Raw genomic sequence first — 13,108 nt, 5'->3', positions numbered from 1 at the left:
TGGCAGAATCAGCATCAAATCCCACAGATCTGAATAGTTCTCATGTCACGAAAAATTTCTGCTCAGTTAAAATAATAAAAAAGAGAGAATAAGTAGCATGTTACTTCTATCCTTTCAGTTTGCCATAAATGTCACAGATGGTAAAACCTCTAAGTTTTCTTAAAGAGGACCTGTCACCTCGCCTGACATGTCTGTTGTAGTAACTACTTGCATCCCCCATGTAATAACAATCCTAGGGAATCTATTCTTATAACTGTAACATGTGCCATTCCTCTATTAATCCTGCTGAAAGTTATGAATTACTAGCAGTTTGCAGTAAAGGTCAGCTGGGTGTTACCTGAGGTGTGTGCCTGCACAGTCTGACAGAACTGATTGGACAGTGTCAGACTGTGCAGGGAGTGGGACACACCCCATCTGGTAACACCCAGATGGACCTTCATTGCAAACTGACGGAAATCAATTCACAAACTTCGAGGTTTTCAGATGACAAATGGATGTGGACCCCAGGTATAGATGCTCTTTCTTAAAGGGGCATTACTGTTGACAGATAATCTTTCAATCATTGGCATAGATTACACCTTAGGACCAGACACATCCATGAAGTAGATAATGTGACCAGCCAAAGCATACTGTATATTGCTTCCACATCAGCAGTCAGACAGGCTGCGTCAGCTCTACCTCAGAGCACAAATCCCTAAGCTGCAGTGCTGTCAATCAATCCATATCATAAGAAGTAAGCTGGTGACGGATCAAGTAGACACCTTCATCACAGCGGCAAGACACTTGGGACATTGGCACATGGACTCTGCTCTGTGCCCCCTGGCATAACATTACCTTTACAGGCTCTTATAAATCATCACAGCCACGACCCTCAATGTCAGTGTTTAGCCAACAGTGATTTATTGACTATACGGTTTGTGTCTTACTATGCCAAACACGTCATTAACAAAACCTCAGCCACATTTATACTACTGTATTTACAGTCCAAATTTTAGCAGCAGAATCAGTGTGAAGAAGGGCGGAAAAGGTTTTATTACTTTTCTCTTATGGCAGGAGACATGCAGGTATGAGGACTGTAACACCTCTCTCCTGTCTGATCTGACATCAGGTGCAGAAAAACGCAAGTGCACACTAGGCAGCACAAGTGTATTGGCAACTATACAGCATCCTATGGCTGCCTCCAGGGGGCGGACTGGCCATAGGCATTACAGGGAAATTTCCCGGTGGGCGGATGCCCAGGGGGCCCCTGAGCCCTCCTCATGGCCGCTCGCTGGGTACATAATATATGCTCTTAGCCTTTATTAATGCTAGGAGCATCAGGTACTGCGACAGCAGGTCCCCCTCCTGAACGCAACCGCATTGCCATCCTTAGGGTAGGGATACAGTTGATTAATGCACGGGGGGAGTATTTTGTGCTGCACTAAAGGTACTGCTGGCCCTGCCTTCTGTTACTTTAGACCAGGGATGCTCAACCAGCGGTCATCCAGCTGTTGCAAAACTACAAATCCCAGCATGCGCTAATAGCTGTAGTCTGTCCAGGCATGCTGGGATTTGTAGTTCTGCAGCAGCTGGAGGGCTGCAAGTTGAGCAATCCTGCTTTAGAACATTCAACATGGGGCCACTTTCTTTTTTTTTTTCGAGGGCTACCAGTTCCCAATTCCGCCCCTGGTTGCCTCACCATCTGTACTGCCAGAGTCTCTCCAATGTAAGACCCAGCAGGAGGTAAAGCTGGCCAGAGATGAGGAATAAGAAGTCCGAATTTGGGCCATCATTTGGAAAACTAGCACCAACAAAAATATGTAAATCGCCAAACTAAAGCTTCTGTCTGCCGAAAATACAGTCAAGCAGGTTGGAAAGTTTTAGCAGTCGACTGTAGCTACGTGTATGTCATGATCGGCCACTGTCGGACAGTTTAGGGCTCTTTCACACTTGTTTCACGCTTTTGTTTTCCGGCATAGAGTTCCGTCGTCGGGGCTCTATGCCGTAAAAATCCTGATCAGGATTATCCCCATGCATTCTGAATGGAGAGAAATCCGTTCAGGATGCATTAGGATGCCTTTAGTTCAGGACCGGAACGTTTTTTGGCCGTAGAAAATACCGCAGCATGCCAAAAATCCTGAACACTTGCTGCATCGACGTAATAGCCCATTGAAATGTATTATTACGAATCCGTCCTAACATCTTCAGTTGTTACGACGCAACAACGGATCCGGAAGTTGCGCCTGCGCCAGGAAGTAGGACGGACTTGGCTGGCATACGTCATACGGATCCGGCAAAAAAACGTTGATGTTGGCTTCAGGATTTCCGGATTAGTCTCTTACCAAAAAAGCCGGAAAGACGCATCCGGAAAGAAAAAATTATGCGTTCTTACGCGTTTTTCCGGATCCGGCGTGTAATTCCGGCAAATGGAGTACACGACGGATCCGGACAACGCAAGTGTTAAAGAGCCCTTAGTCTGGCATGCTGCTGGTGGGATCATCACAGATGACTGCAGGTAAGCCCCTATTCAAGTGAATAGGACAAAAAGCTGCAATTCCCCTGCACATCCGCTACCATGTAGACAGGGTGCAGATAAACATTGGGGTGCTCACAATACAGCCCCTTCAAGAAGCTGACAGGAGTCGGACTCCCACCTATCTGACACCGATGGCCATGTGATACTAGGAACGTTGGGTGACAACAAATAACACCACATTCACAATGTGCACTGTGGGCATCCCATCTATAGCACGGTGGTGAATATCCGGTCAGACATTATGTGATGGCTAAATTCTGTGCCAACATGCTTCTCTAAGACCGCCTGCACAAGATGCGGGTGATTGCACATAAGATCTGCATCAATTTCCGTGTGGATTTCTGTGCGTTTCTGCAACATATCCACAATCTCTAATTTGATGCGGTTTTGCCGCAGATCTCACCTTTCATTGGAGAAGGGTGAAAAACATCTAAAACTGCAAACATAATTGACATGCCGTGGATGCTATAGGTCAATTTCCGCACAGAAACAATCTGCAAATTGTACGAAATTTGTGGAATCTCATACACTTTGCTGGTATTGTACTACACTCAGGGCCATTTGAAGGAATTTGGGGGCCCCAAGCAAAATAGACATGGAGGCCCCCCCTCCACGCCCTCCCCACCTTACGCACGCAAAGCGTACAGGAACCACAGTATAGCCATACAGTTTAAGTTCACCCACACTTTATATAAATAAAAAAGGAGGTTTACAGTGCAAATACTGCTGTTGCATTTAATGTGCATGAAATGACCCTGTAGCGTGGCTGAGCTCCTCGCTCTCTACCTCCAGTCCTGGCTGTCACTCAGTGCGGCCGGGAACCGCGTGGTACAGGTCAGGAGATTCAGTTCCTGTACCGCACGGTACCCGGCCGGACTGAGTGACAGCCAGGAGGTAGAGGAGGAGAGCTCGGCCACGCTACAGAGCAGCAGTCAGCAGAGGAGGAACTCGGGAGGTAACCAGGAGTGCTGCAGCCTTAAAGGAAGCAAAACAAGCACCGGCTCTGCTTGGCCCCGGGCCAGCTCGGGGCCCCAAGCAATTGCTCGTTTTGCCTGTCTGTTAGCGACGGGCCTGACTACACTGTGGGTGTATTCTGCATCGTGTGAATGTGAAATGATATTAGTTATACCGCCACACTATGATAAGTGTGTAGCCGTATATGTAGTCACACCCAAATATAATATATATAATAGATTATTTTGTAAACTGGGATTCATGAAACATAACATTTACTAGATCATTTAAAATATGGTGATTACCACTGGGTGAGAGACAACAATTAATATACCTCCACCTCCACTATTACAAATCACGAAAAGTGAATAAGGGTGGGTCTTACCACGTCTTGTGGGATCCACAACAAATGGAGGAAGGTCCAGGCCGTGGGCGATACCTGGAACCAGCGTGACCAAGGTGTTTGTGTTTAGGTGGCACTTTCACTCCTCCTAGTACACCCTATTATGGCTTTCCTGCCTATATGAGGGCTGTTCTTATTGCCTGCCTAGCACACATGGAGCACCCGCCCCGACAGGGGCGACCCCACACCGAACCTTTCCCTCAGTATGGGTCTAGTGTTCTACGTAACCCTAATTACAGAGCCCTACACGCCATGTTTCAGTCTTGCTTTTCAGACATCATCAGGGGACTTCACAACAGTATTCAGGGGAAATGTAAGATCAAGGTGGTTTTAGCCTCGTACCTTCACTCTGGATAGTGGGTAGTTCTTATCCATGCCGTATCATGGGAAGTGTCCCATGTCAGCTTGTGTCTCACCTCAAACAGTGGTTATTTGGGTGAGCCAAATCGTGTGAATGTGGCCTAAAGGAATCGCAGTAGCGTCTTTTAGTTACTATTGTAATACCACTGGTAGCCAATGGTCACCAGGACTGCACTTCCCTGCACTGTGGATGGAGAAGAAGTAGTCAGACAGCGGATTTTTCTGCAGCGGCTCAGAAATGGGGATGAGATCTGTGAAAATTTCCAGTGCGGATTTCTAATCCGCCGAATGTCAGGTTTGACTGCCAATTTCCGCCAGGGATTCCACCTGATGAAATGCAGAGCGCGAAATCTACAGTAAACCCGCAGCATTTCCACAACAAAACCGGCAGCATTTGGTGCCCGTCCCCTTACACTCATTACAAGAAGTCAGTATGGTACACCTGAATGAGGCGGGAGGGCACAGACGGTGACATCACTCAACTAACTCCCTGGTCCTTGAGCCCAGTAGCAAATAATCGGCTGAATTCACCAGGTCACCTGTTCCCCCCCCAGAAAGGAGCGGCCCAGAAAGCCCATCTGCTGTGACCCCCCTCACACATACAAGTAATGGGATATCGGCCTTTAGTAAATATGATCAAGTATTTCTATCCGCTCATCATAAGGACATGCACATCAGGAGCTGAACTCGTGTGTCAGCAGAAATGTAGAAGCGCACAAAGGTCATACGCACATTTTTTCGTCTCCTGTAAACGGTAGAATTTACTGTACATTTACTGCTTGTATAGCTAAAGGGCATGTGTCACCGGGTTTATGCCATCACATCTGAGGGCAGCATAAGGTAGTGACAGACACCCTGATCATAGTCTCACTTCTCAATATCATGTGCAGCGAGGGCAAGGAGTCTTCCTAAAAGGGTTGTATCCTCAGAATAGACCACATCCTGCACCCCCGCTGATCAGATACCCTGAGGATAGGCCAGCAATATAAGAATTCTGGACAACCCCTTTGATGATATTCGCAAGCTGATTGACCGCTTTCTCCCTATGCTCAGTCAATCTGTGGAGCGGGAGCCCGCAGCTTGCAAATACAATGGACTCATATCATTGAAAGAACTTTTAGATTTTAGATTGCACTGCACTTAAAGGGATTGGGCAGTGCAAAGATAGATCATCAATATCAGACTGGCGGGTGGGGGGGGGGGGATTTCAGGCACCCCCGCCAATCAACTGTTTGAAGGGGTAGCCACAAAGGGTTTTACTCACACGGCGCCACCTCTACAAGCAAAACAACGCACAGGTGACCTAAAAGTAGTATCAATCTCCACGTACATGGCAGTGATAAGTAAGGTCAGCCTGCTTTAGGGGAACTCCTTTTAACATACTTAATATTCTTTGGGATGGAATCACACATTCAGTTTTTGATGACGTTTTTTTTAAGTCAAAACCATCAGTAAAATCAAAAAGAATGGGAAATGTCAGGAAGGACTTATACTTCTCCTTCCTGCTGGATAGGCTTTGGTTAAAAAAATAAAAAAAAATAAAAACCGATTGTGGCCTCCTCTCAGCAGAGTTCATCAATGTCTGATCGGATCGGTGGGGGTCTGACTCCGGGCACCCTCACGGATCTGCTGTTAGAAGAGGCTGCAGTGCTGCCTGAGAACAGCGGCTTCTACATAGGCCAGTGACAAGCCATGAGATTACACCGCCATTCATAAGTGGATAGCAGCATTCATGTACTGAGCGGCAACTGCACTCACTGGTACCTAGGAACTAGCATGGCAAAGGAAGGGATGGATCAGTTATGCAGGCCATAGACTTCTATTATGACGGAATGAATAACGGCATGCCTCTAAAGGCATTCCATTATGCATTCCGTCATAGTATTGCGTTATGGTCCATGGTAACGGAATCCATAACGCAATTCTACTTTTACCACCAAGGTGCTTAGAAAGCTTTTAGACCGGATTTTTAGGACCTACTGCTCTTAAGATATTCACACAAAAAAAAGATCTAATATCGCACCATCACATGACTAGTGTTTGCCTATAAAAGTTTGCAGATCCTTAGCCTTAGGCCTCTTGCACACAAACGTTTTTTTTTTCTGTTTCCATTCCGTTTTTTTGCGTTCCGTATACGAAACCATTAATTACAATGGGTCCTCAAAAAAAAAAACGGAATGTACTCCATATGCATTCCGTTTCCGTATTTCCGTTCAAAGATAGAACATGTCCTATTGACCGCAAATCACATTCCTTGGCTACATTCAAGTCAATGGGGCTATTAAAAAAACGGAATGGATACTGAATGCATCCGTATGTCTTCCGTATTCGTTCCGTTTTTGCAAAACCATCGATTGAAAATTTTATGCCCAGCCCAATTTTTTAACCTCTTGGGAACATATGACGTACCGGTACATCATGATGTCCTGGTACTTAAAGGGGTTATCCGAGTTATTTTTTTGCTCTTTCTATGTTCCTAACTGGGCAAATATAACAGCTTTCCAATTAACTCACTTTATCTCCAGTGGCTGGTTTCTCAGATCTCACTGAGGGTCACATGACCTGTGATGTCAGCTTCTCTCCCTGCTCTGATAAAGGTCGTTTACAGATTGTCACTGTGCTGGCCACGCCCCCCTTCACTGCCAGGCTGTCTGCTCTCTCCTAGGATTCTTAACCCCTTCAGCTGCACACACTGGGTATCTGCAGCAGTGACAATTCTGGGCACAGGAGCTGAAGGACTAGAGAGAGCATTGCACAAGAAGGTAGGGGGAAGATCCTGTGTGTATTAGCAGTGTCATTATACAGCTGGGACTTGTAGTTCTACACATACAACATGCTGCAGAGTCTCCCAGCAGGCAGACATGTCACTCAGGGCAGCTCTTGTATCCACTCCCTTAGCAGTGTCATTATACAGCTTGGACTTGTAGTCCTACACATACAACATGCTGCAGAGTCTCCCAGCAGGCAGACTTGTCACTCAGGGCAGCTCTTGTATCCACTCCCTTAGCAGAGCAGGGGGAGGGGCAGAGATTGTTTTTATTGCATGTAAACAAAGGGCCAGAAAATAACCAGGGAAATAAGGAAATATATATATATATATATATATATATATATATATATATATATATATATATATATATATATTGCATAAAACTTGCTTAGCTTAGGGCTCTTTCACACTTGCGTTCTTTTCTTCCGGGATAGAGTTCCGTCGTCGGGGCTCTATGCCGGAAGAATCCTGATCAGGATTATCCCCATGCATTCTGAATGGAGAGAAATCCGTTCAGGATGCATCAGGATGCCTTCAGTTCCGGAACGGAATGTTTTTTGGCCGGAGAAAATACCGCAGCATGCTGCGCTTTTTGCTCCGGCCAAAAATCCGGAACACTTGCCGCAAGGCCGGATCCGGAATTAATGCCCATTGAAAGGCATTAATCCGGATCCAGCCTTAAGCTAAACGTTGTTTCGGCGCATTGCCGGATCCGACGTTTAGCTTTTTCTGAATGGTTACCATGGCTGCAAGGACGCTAAAGTCCTGGCAGCCATGGTAAAGTGTAGTGGGGAGCGGGGGAGCAGTATACTTACCGTCCGTGCGGCTCCCCGGGCGCTCCAGAGTGACGTCAGGGCGCCCCACGCTCATGGATGACGTGATCGCATTGGACACGTCATCCATGCGCATGGGGCGCTCTGACGTCATTCTGGAGCGCCCCGGGAGCCGCACGGACTGTAAGTATACTGCTACCCCGCTCCCCACTACTACTATGGCAACCAGGACTTTAGTAGCGTCCTGGGTGCCATAGTAACACTGAACGCATTTTGAAGACGGATCAGTCTTCAAATGCTTTCAGTTCACTTGCGTTTTTCCGGATCCGGCGTGTAATTCCGGCAAATGGAGTACACGCCGGATCCTGACAACGCAAGTGTGAAACCAGCCATAGTTATATATTGCTGCCCATCAGATTTTCAGTGATTATATATATATATATATATAATTTTTTTTTTTTTTTTTTTCATAACTCGGACAACCCCTTTAAGGACACATGACATACCGGTACATCACGTGTAGTTCCGATCACCGCCGCGCGGCAGGCGGTGATCGGAAATGGGTGCCTGCTGAAATCAATCAGCAGGCACCCTGGGACAATGCGCGGGGGGTCCCAGGGTGCAATTCAGACCTGCGGTTGGCGGCAGTAAAAAAAAAAAAAAAAAAAAGGAATTTCCCCTAAATAAAATAAAAAAATAGGGGGAAAAAAAATAAAAGTAGACATATTAGGTATCGCCGCGTCCGTATCGACTGGCTCTATAAACATATCACATGACCCAACCCCTCAGATGAACACCATAAAAAATAAGAACTGCTAAATAAACAATTTTTTTGTCACCTTACATCACTAAAAGTACAACAGCAAGCAATCAAAAAGTCGTATGCCCACCAAAATAGTACCAATCTAACCGTCACCTCATCCCGAAAAAAATTAGCCCCTACCGAAGACAAATCGCCCAAAAAAATAAAAACTATGGCTCAGAATATGGAGACACTAAAACATAATTTTGTTTGTTTTAAAAAAGCTGTTATTGTGTAAAGGGCTTCTGTCAGCCCACTAAACCGTTTTTTTTTGTTTTGGTTTACTAATAATCCCTACACTGCAATCTCTGCATACATAAGTTAAATAATCATTTTGGTTCAGTAGAATTTGATAAAAAGCTATTTTTAAAATATGCAAATTACCTTGCTACCAGCAAGTAGGGCGGCTACTTGCTGATGACGTCACATCTACACCCGGCGCAGGCGCATTGAGGATGGAGCGGGCGCCTCTCAGTGCGCCTGCGCAGATTGAAGATACGTACGGCCGCGGCGCAGGCGCCAGATTTTGAATGCTAACAGGCAGGGCCAGCAGAGAACGATTCCGTTCCCTGGCCCTGTCAATCACAATGCGGAGGGGGCGTCATTAGGATCAGAGGATGCGGCTGCTACCAGCAAGTAGCCGCCCTACTTGCTGGTAGCAAGGTAATTTGCATATTTTAAAAATAGCTGTTTATCAAATTCTACTGAACCAAAATGTTTATTTAACTTACCGTATATACTCGAGTATAAGACGAGTTTTTTGGCACATATTTTTGTGCTCAGAAAGCCCCCTTGTCTTATACTCGAGTCTAGGTCTGTATTATGGCAACTTACATTGCCATAATACAGACCAACAGTGGCGTAGCTATAGGGGTCGCAGCGGTCGCAATTGCGACCGGGCCCCTAAGTCAGGGGGGCCCACGGGGCCCCCCAGGAGATGATGAGTAAAGCCCTGGATTATTTATTTGCCTATCTTACTTTGTCTAATAGCTCCGGTAATAGCAGGCAGTGCGGGGGGCGGCGCTCACTCACTGACGTCACACGCCTGCGCCGCCTAGTGAGAGGAGCAGGCGCGTGACGTCAGTGAGTGAGCGCCGCCTGCCCGCACTGCCTGCTATTACCGGAGCTAAGACAAAGTAAGAATCAATATCCAAATAATCAGAGTAAAGAGCTCAGCAATGAGCAATGATTAAAGTTAAAGTACTGATTAGTTTATAAATATACCGGTACTGCTGTGAGCGTCGGGGAGTGGGATCTGTGGATGGCATTGTAGGGGGATCTGTGGATGGCAGTGCCATCCACAGATCTCCCCCCTAAACAGTGCCATCCACAGATCTCCCCCCTAAACAGTGCCATCCACAGATCTCCCCCCTAAACAGTGCCATCCACAGATCCCCCCCCTCCCCTAAACAGTGCCATCATGGCACTGTTTAGGGGAGGGGGGGGATCTGTGGATGGCACTGTTTAGGGGGGGGGATCTGTGGATGGCTCCCTGTATTTAATGCAGAGTGTGTGTGTGTGTGTGTGTGTGTGTGTGTGTGTGTGTATATAATGCACACACTCTGCATTAAATACAGGGAGTCAGAGTCAGACTCCCATCAATCTGAGTCACCCTCTTGCAGATGTGTGTATATAATGTAGAGTGTGTGCATTATATACACATACACTCTGCATTATAGCTGCATTTCCCACCCTAGTCTTATACTCGAGTCAATAATTTTTCCCATTTTTTGGGGGTAAAATTAGGGGCCTCGGCTTATACTCGAGTATATACGGTACCGTATGTATGCAGAGCTCGCAGTATAGGGATTATTAGTAAACAAAAAAAAAAAAAAAAACGGTTTAGTGGGCTGACAGAAGCCCTTTAAGTAAATAAAAAAAGTATACATATTAGGTATCGCCACATCCGTAATAACCTGCTCTATAAAAATATCACATGACCTAACCACCGTAAAAAAATTAAAATAAAAACGGTGTAAAAAAAACATTTTTTGTCACCTTACATCACAAAAAGTGTAATCGCAAGCCATCAAAAAGTCATATGCACCCCAAAATAGTGCCAATCAAACCGTCATCTACCTAACATAATCACACAAAAACTGAAAAAACTATGGCTCTTAGACTATGGAGACACTAAAACATGATTTTTTTTGTTTCAAAAATGAAATCATTGTGTAAAAATTGTATACATATTAGGTATCGCAGCATCCGTGACAACCTGCTCTATAAAAATGCCACATGATCTAACCTGTCAGATGAATGTTGTAAATAACAAAAAATAAAAACTGTGCCAAAACAGCTATTTATTGTTACCTTGCCTCACACAAAGTGTAATATAGAGCAACCAAAAATCATATGTACCCTAAACTAGTACCAACAAAACTGCCACCCTATCCCGTAGTTTCTAAAATGGGGTCACTTTTTGGGAGTTTCTACTCTAGGGGTGCATCAGGGGGGCTTCAAATGGGACATGATGTCAAAAAAACAGTCCAGCAAAATCTGCCTTCCAAAAACCGTATGGCATTCCTTTCCTTCTGCGCCCTGCCGTGTGCCCATACAGCTTTTTTACGACCACATATGGGGTGTTTCCGTAAACTACAGAATCAGAGCCATAAATATTGAGTTTTGTTTGGCTGTTAACCCTTGCATTGTAACTGGAAAAAAAAATATTAAAATGGAAAATCTGCCAAAAAAGTGAAATTTTATCTCTATTTTTCATTAATTCTTGTGGAACACCTAAAGGGTTAAAAAAGTTTGTAAAATCAGCTTTGAATACCTTGAGGGTGTAGTTTCTAGAATAGGGTAATTTTTGGCTGGTTTCTATTATGTAAGCCTCACAAAGTGACCTCAGACCTGAACTGGTCCTTAAAAAGTGGGTTTTTGAAAATTTCTGAAAAATTTCAAGATTTGCTTCTAAACTTCTAAGCCTTCACAAAATGATCCAAACATGAAGTAGACATATGGGGACATATGGGGAATGTAAAGTAATAACTAAATTTGTAGGTGTGGGGGGGGGCTCTGTGGATGTCACCGTTACGGGGGGCTCTGTGGATGTCACCGTTACGGGGGGGGGGGGGGGGGCTCTGTGGATGTCACCGTTACGGGGGGGCTCTGTGGATGTCACCGTTACGGGGGGGGGGGCTCTGTGGATGTCACCGTTACGGGGGGGGGGGGGCTCTGTGGATGTCACCGTTACGGGGGGGGGGGGGCTCTGTGGATGTCACCGTTACGGGGGGGGGGGGCTCTGTGGATGTCACCGTTACGGGGGGGGGGGGCTCTGTGGATGTCACCGTTACGGGGGGGGGCTCTGTGGATGTCACCGTTACGGGGGGGGGGCTCTGTGGATGACACCGTTACGGGGGGGGGGCTCTGTGGATGTCACCGTTACGGGGGGGGGGCTCTGTGGATGTCACCGTTACGGGGGGGGGGGGCTCTGTGGATGTCACCGTTACGGGGGGGGGGGCTCTGTGGATGTCACCGTTACGGGGGGGGGGCTCTGTGGATGTCACCGTTATGGGGGGGGGGGGCTCTGTGGATGTGTTTTAACCACACAAACATTCTGCTAATATATACAGAGAGAAAGAGTAACTGATGGACAGGTAACCCATCTTGTGGGGTCAGTTAGAACAATAGGTTACACAAGGGAGGAGGGGGCACAGTGGCACTCTGGCAGCAGCACATCACGTGTACATACAGGTCCTATGAGCCGGGCTGTACACACAGGGAGCCAGGGCACTGGCTGATGAGTCCCCTAGGAGGGAGGCCGCTTACCTTCCTGTGCCGCCCTTTAAACACCACGGCGAAGGCTCCATGCCCGATCAGGTCCTTCCTGCAGTACTCGAAGTCTCCCACCGCCTCCATGTTGGGGCTGCGGGGCTGTCATTCAGCAGCCCCAAAGCACCTGCGCCCCTTTCTCAAGAGCAAGTCAACGTCAGTCGCTGTCCAAGGTGCAAGCATCCTGCGCGTCCCCAGGGGCCCATGACACATCCAGGGGCAGCTCACATGATGAGCGGTTGGCAGACAAGACTCTCTGAGGCATTGGCGTGCCTATCAAGCCGCGTCCATCCCTCCGCAATGCCCACCAAGTCTTTGTGTCTCCGCGTAACGGGAGAGACTACAGCTAATGCCGGAAGCAGGGGGGGGTTTTACTCTGCCCAAACACTGCTGCTAATAGCTCCGCCCATCTCCACCTGGGACAGCCAATCAGAAAGCAGGCCGAGCGTACCAATGAGAGTGCAGGTCGAGCAGGCATGCTGAGGACGATGCCGGTGCTGGGAGCGCTGTGATTGGCTGGCGCAGGGCTGCTGAGCTGATGACGCAGGCTGGGAGGGGAGCTCTGTAGTGACAGGGAGGATGCAATGTTTACTAAATAGTCTCTGAGTGAAAGATGAAAAAGCTCTTGTCCTGGAGTAGAGAAATGGCTGCCTTCTTTCAAATACTTCTCCACCTCCACAGGTGGTATTCACTTCAAAGATGCAATACCAGGCACAGCCCATGGACAGCTGTGGTGCTGTTTCTGGAAGAACGCAGC

General features: G+C 47.0%; 1 protein-coding gene across 1 annotated transcript in view; it reads right to left on the bottom strand.

The window, feature by feature from the left end:
- The window catches only part of ULK2 (unc-51 like autophagy activating kinase 2), a 107,104-nt gene extending 94,395 nt beyond the window's left edge, over positions 1 to 12,709 (bottom strand). Inside the window, exon 1 of the mRNA XM_040424694.1 lies at positions 12,349 to 12,709. Coding sequence (XP_040280628.1) covers positions 12,349 to 12,438 — 90 coding nt within the window. The 5' untranslated portion in view covers positions 12,439 to 12,709. The remainder of the gene's footprint in view (positions 1 to 12,348) is intronic.
- Between the last annotated feature and the right edge of the window lie 399 nt (positions 12,710 to 13,108).

This window comes from Bufo bufo, chromosome 3 (assembly GCF_905171765.1).
Source record: "Bufo bufo chromosome 3, aBufBuf1.1, whole genome shotgun sequence".
NCBI lineage: Eukaryota > Metazoa > Chordata > Amphibia > Anura > Bufonidae > Bufo > Bufo bufo.
Note: the sequence above shows the minus strand (reverse complement) of the source record. Positions and strands in the feature narration are given on the sequence as shown.